The sequence below is a fragment of the Penaeus vannamei genome, chromosome 16 (genome assembly GCF_042767895.1).
Source record: "Penaeus vannamei isolate JL-2024 chromosome 16, ASM4276789v1, whole genome shotgun sequence".
NCBI classification, from domain to species: domain Eukaryota; kingdom Metazoa; phylum Arthropoda; class Malacostraca; order Decapoda; family Penaeidae; genus Penaeus; species Penaeus vannamei.
The window spans coordinates 6,872,330-6,877,329 of NC_091564.1; the positions used below are offsets into that span (position 1 = coordinate 6,872,330).

Consider the following 5,000-nt stretch of genomic DNA (forward strand, 5'->3'; position numbering starts at 1 on the left):
TGTAGGAATTAAATTAAGACGCGAAAGGTCGGTTTTTAAGGCTTTTTTAACCAAGATCTTCATCCCCGACAGCGAATGAAAATTTCAATAAGTAGCTTGTTTTCGTATAATTTCTTGTATATATCTGTTCCTTACATTTTAAACTATCACGAATGCTTATGAATGAACTGGAATGAGAGTTGCTATGTGTATATGAAGAGAGTTATCAATATTTATCCTTTATAATAGTTTTGAATGTTCTCTTATTATGCAGATTCGCTGAAAAATCATATGGAATTCGCGGAAAAATCATATTGTTTGGATTTCTCTTCGTTAAGAAAATAGATAAGACAAATGTTGAGATTAAAAGTAAGACAAAGGCTATGAAGAGTATAGTAAATAGCATTAATAGGTTATAAGTAATGGTGCTGCATTCAAATTTTGCATTTTGGGAAGAGCAAACAAACTATTGCCATACGTTTTCTGGCAGGATAGAGCGTATTTACCACCTTAGTGACTTATCTTATAATAAAAAGGCATTCTAAACTCTAACTAGGTATTCTTCTCTGACTAGGTATACTTTGGGAAGGTTTATTGGACTTTGCAGAAGTTTGAAGTATGGAGGCTGCAAGCTCATATATTTCCAGTTAAATGTGCTGGAGGTTTATGGAACAAGGCCAGAATATGTAATTCATAGAGTTACAGAATCTGACAACTAATTTCGAGTATTTCAAATATTCAGACTGTAATTTCGATTGAAATACATTTTGAATATTAGTCTACAACTTCCTCAGTAATGAGAGTATAGATTTACATTACTTTAGGGACACTCATATTTACATTATCATGAAAGATAATCTCTAAATTTCAGCATGAGTGGAAAGGGCAGATCTCCTCATAAGAAGAAATATCGACGTACGAAAAGAACTTACAAACACCCCAATCCTCTCTTCGAAAAGTGGCTTAAGGAGTGGCAGGATGAGGCCGAGCGAAGACATTCCAACATGAAGTACAATTTCCAAAGAGTAAAAGGATATCCATTCTGTACCGTTCATAATATTTAAATAGCTGATTTATTTTAGATTTGAAATTATGTTTTTTTTTTTTTTGTTAATTGAACATTGATGACCATGCCTTTGCTGTTTGGGTTAGAAATCAGTGGTTTATTGAGTGTATCATTGTCTTTTTGCCTTTTCCTTTTTCCTGTCTTAGGCTTTTCTTAAAGACATTAGTTCGAAGATGAGCAAGTGATTAGCTTGATATGGTATACCTGTTAATTTGATGTACAAGGACATTTGTAGTTGCTTCAGTTATATGATGGCAAGGTATTTTTTACTATATATATAATGTGGTAGATTCATGTGCTGGAGTATAGAATCTACTAGACACTAAACTATATGATACTGTCTGAGATGCTTTATATATATATATATATGTGTGTGTGTGTGTGTGTGTGTGTGTGTGTGTGTGTGTGTGTGTGTGTGTGTGTGTGTGTGTGTGTCTCTCTGTGTGTGTGTGTGTCTGTCTGTCTGTCTGTCTGTCTTTGTATATGTATATGTACACATACACATACAGTGTATACACATACATATTTATACACACACACTCATAAGTACATAGATATAATTACATATATCCTGTGTTGTTATATATGCATATGATTTTATTTCTTTTTTTTTTATCAACAGGCAAGGAAGTCCTTAAAACTATTCCCACTTCCTCTGTATAGTGGGAAAGATTGCAAGGTTTTAGCTAATTTTGGTGATAAGATCTGCCAGTTAATTGACCAGCGTTTGGAAGAGTACCAAGAAGAGAATGGACCTGTTAATTGGGATGAATTTCATCAGGTATGTTTTATGATTATATTTTTTCTTTTGGAAAGTATTTAATAAGTTTATATTAGCTGTCTAATGAAGTTTACATCCAAGAAGTGTCTTGGTTTAGCCTGTTGACACCTCATTTTTCACATAAAGAAAAAGAAGTATTCTGTATTTTATTTGATTAATCAATTTATTTATTTGGATGATTTTTTTTTTTTTTTATATATAATTTTTTATTTGTCATTTATTTTTTTGTTGTCATCAGGTGCAAGAAGAGCCTCAGGTTAAGAAAAGAGGTAGACCTAGAAAGAATACCTCTAATAGTCTGGATGGTAGTACTGAAACAGAATCTCGACTATCAGGGACCTCTGCCAGTCTTCAGGTTCAGGAGAAAAAGGTATGGAAATGTCTTGTCATTGTTCTAGTTTTACAAATACAGAATCTCTCTACTAGGCGCATTTATTGTTATATATATATATTTGTGCTATTTGTCTGTTCTTTAATATTTTTGATAAGATGAAAAATTTGCAATTTTCGACAATTTTACGACACATATGTAATCATATTTTTCAGTTTTGTTAAATGCAGGATAAACTCTCAGGAATCATTTTGGATACAAAAAGTAATTATAATTCCTACTTTGTTGTGGCTGGCAGGGGAAAAGTCCGGGTGGGAAAAGAGGACGAGCATATGTACCTGCACCAAGATCTGGGGCTTACGGTCTCCTCATGGCCCTCTACAGTGCCTCCAAGGAAGATGACTATCCAGGTGAACGTCTTTTACCGGCTTAGCCATGTCAGCCAACACAAGAGATATTATTTTTCCATTTGATACCTTTCAATTTCTTTTGTCTGGTTAAATTTTTGGACAATATGTTGTAGTGGATACCACGACATTTAGTAAAAAGAAATAAGACTGCTTATGTATTTCTTATTTTTCCCTCTTTTCTCCTTTTTCATTAGGTTATATGGGAAGGAAGGAATTGATAGAAGCTGCCACCCCTCTTTGCGATGTGTCTTTCACCCACTCAGCTGAAGGCTCGCATTACACCGCCTGGTCCTCCATGAGTACCTTGGTCAAGAAGGAGCTTGTGCGTAAAGAGAGTAATCCAGGAAGGTAGGTGAAGACTGAATCATAATTTAGAGTGGGTATATTATGCATATAGGGAGATAGATAAACATCCGTTCGAAATGTACAAATGATAAAAAAATTACTTGAAGATTAATTTTCTTTGTTTTACTATACGGAATGCATAACATTATTAGTAATTTTTAAGTACTTATATTGTTTCTTTCAATGTGATTTTACAGATATTATCTAACATCAGAAGGAGAGGCATTAGGAGCCAAAATCTCACAACTTGAAGATGGTTGTGTCATTGGTTCTCCAAGGAAAAGTCCCCAGGCCACACAGACAAGTGAAGAAGTCATAGTCTTGTCATCTAGGAGCTGCAGTCCTGTCATCCCAAATGAGGACTTCACCAGTCAAGCTTTACAGAGTTTCAAAGGAGTATGTGAAAGTGTAAACACAGAATATAGTGGGAAAGTCAGTAAAAATCCTGATACAGAATCGACAGTTTCTGTTAAGAGGAAAGGGCCTGATATTGACAGCAAGAGAGCCAGAAAGATCAGTAAAAGTTTGACTTCTCCTGTGAAGAACACTTTAATGGAAGATGATCATTTAAGTTCTCCAGGTAAGTGATGGTAAAGTAACCAAAGAAAAATGAAAAGAAAACAAAAAGAATTTTTTTTTTCATTTCAGGAGAAACTTTGATAAACTGCAGAATTGAGTTTTTAAGTTTTACTTGAATATGTGAATGATCTCAAACTATAATTTTAATAGTAATGAAGTATGTGATTGATAAATCACCTAAGTATATTTAAGATGAAGTAATTGCCATTATTTTCAGAACACTTTGTATTTAGCTACATTACAAGTTTGGAAGTGGAAACACCCATGCGTGACCGAGCAGTTGTCAGCGTTGAGGAAGATGGCTTTCTGGGTTATTTGGTAAAGTGTCGTTATTCTGCACTCTCAGCCTCTGGGCTTGTTTATCGCTTGGATGATTACAGGTATGATATGTAGTTTATATTTGTACTTCTATTATGCTGGGTGTCTTTTTTTCATGGATTGTCTACTTGTATTTTACTCTTTATAAATAAAAATTGGAAATATATATTTCTACAAAATTCTGAAAATGAGAGCCTCTAAAAGTACAAAGGGTATTGAAATGCAAGCATGAGATGTTTTGTATTGTTAAATATATTTATTTACTTATATATTAAAACTGCAGATTATGTTCTCTATTTATTTGCCTCCAGAACAGCTCCTCCGGGATATGTTTATGCTTATTTGTCCAATGAGTGTGCTCCCACCATGTGCCCAGGCCTTCGTTCCCCAACACGTCCCAAGTCTGCAGCAAATGTTTGTCAACCGTCAGTACCAGTTGCAAAAGCACCTTTTGGCACTCATTTTTCTGGAAACACAGGTACTGGATAGAAGAAATTGAAAACTTGGTTTTTACTAGATACATAATTTTTAAAGAAATATTGATATAATGTAAATTGAATTGTGGTACTCCCCACTAAACTCTGGTATACAGAATGGGGGATCACTGTTGACACCTGTGACACCTCAGTAATCACATAAAGCTAGTATATATTTTTTTTAAATTTCACTTGGTTATTGTGTGACTTTCCTCTCTACTTTTGGAGTTTTGATTCTTGGTAAACAAGAATTTATCACTAAACTTCAGGTATATTATGCTAGTCCTTGTGCATGTCTCTTGCCTCCCTTTAGCAGGGAGCACCACTACAAATTGGTCATAATTCTTAACGTAAGAAATAAAGTCATTGCCATAAGAGCAGTTTTCAAAAATTAAAAGGAAATCTTTGAATTATCCTTTTAAACATCTACAGAAAAGAAATCTTCAGAAGTAAAGAAACAAGCTGTTAATTCAACAGGAACAGCTTTTAGTAAGGAGATGAATCAAGCACCTACAGGACCTACAAAGAACTTGTATTTACCTTTGTCAGAGAAACAGAACACATTAGATTCATGTATGACCAAGACTAAGACAACCCAGGTGTCTAGAGACCCTCTGTATTCTCTCTGTCCTGGCCAGTTTGACATTGTATTGTGCGTTGACAATTGTGAAATAACAGGCGGGTAAGTCTTCAGATGAATTATTTATATTCTTTA

General features: G+C 34.3%; 1 protein-coding gene across 1 annotated transcript in view; it reads left to right on the forward strand.

Annotated features, from left to right (window-relative positions):
• LOC113809660 (crossover junction endonuclease MUS81) overlaps positions 1–5,000 on the forward strand; it is a 6,415-nt gene that overhangs the window by 176 nt on the left and 1,239 nt on the right. The window contains 9 exon segments of the mRNA XM_027361315.2: positions 851–1,004; positions 1,668–1,826; positions 2,065–2,196; positions 2,456–2,567; positions 2,762–2,915; positions 3,110–3,492; positions 3,709–3,871; positions 4,121–4,287; positions 4,718–4,967. Coding sequence (XP_027217116.2) covers positions 852–1,004; positions 1,668–1,826; positions 2,065–2,196; positions 2,456–2,567; positions 2,762–2,915; positions 3,110–3,492; positions 3,709–3,871; positions 4,121–4,287; positions 4,718–4,967 — 1,673 coding nt within the window. The 5' untranslated portion in view covers position 851.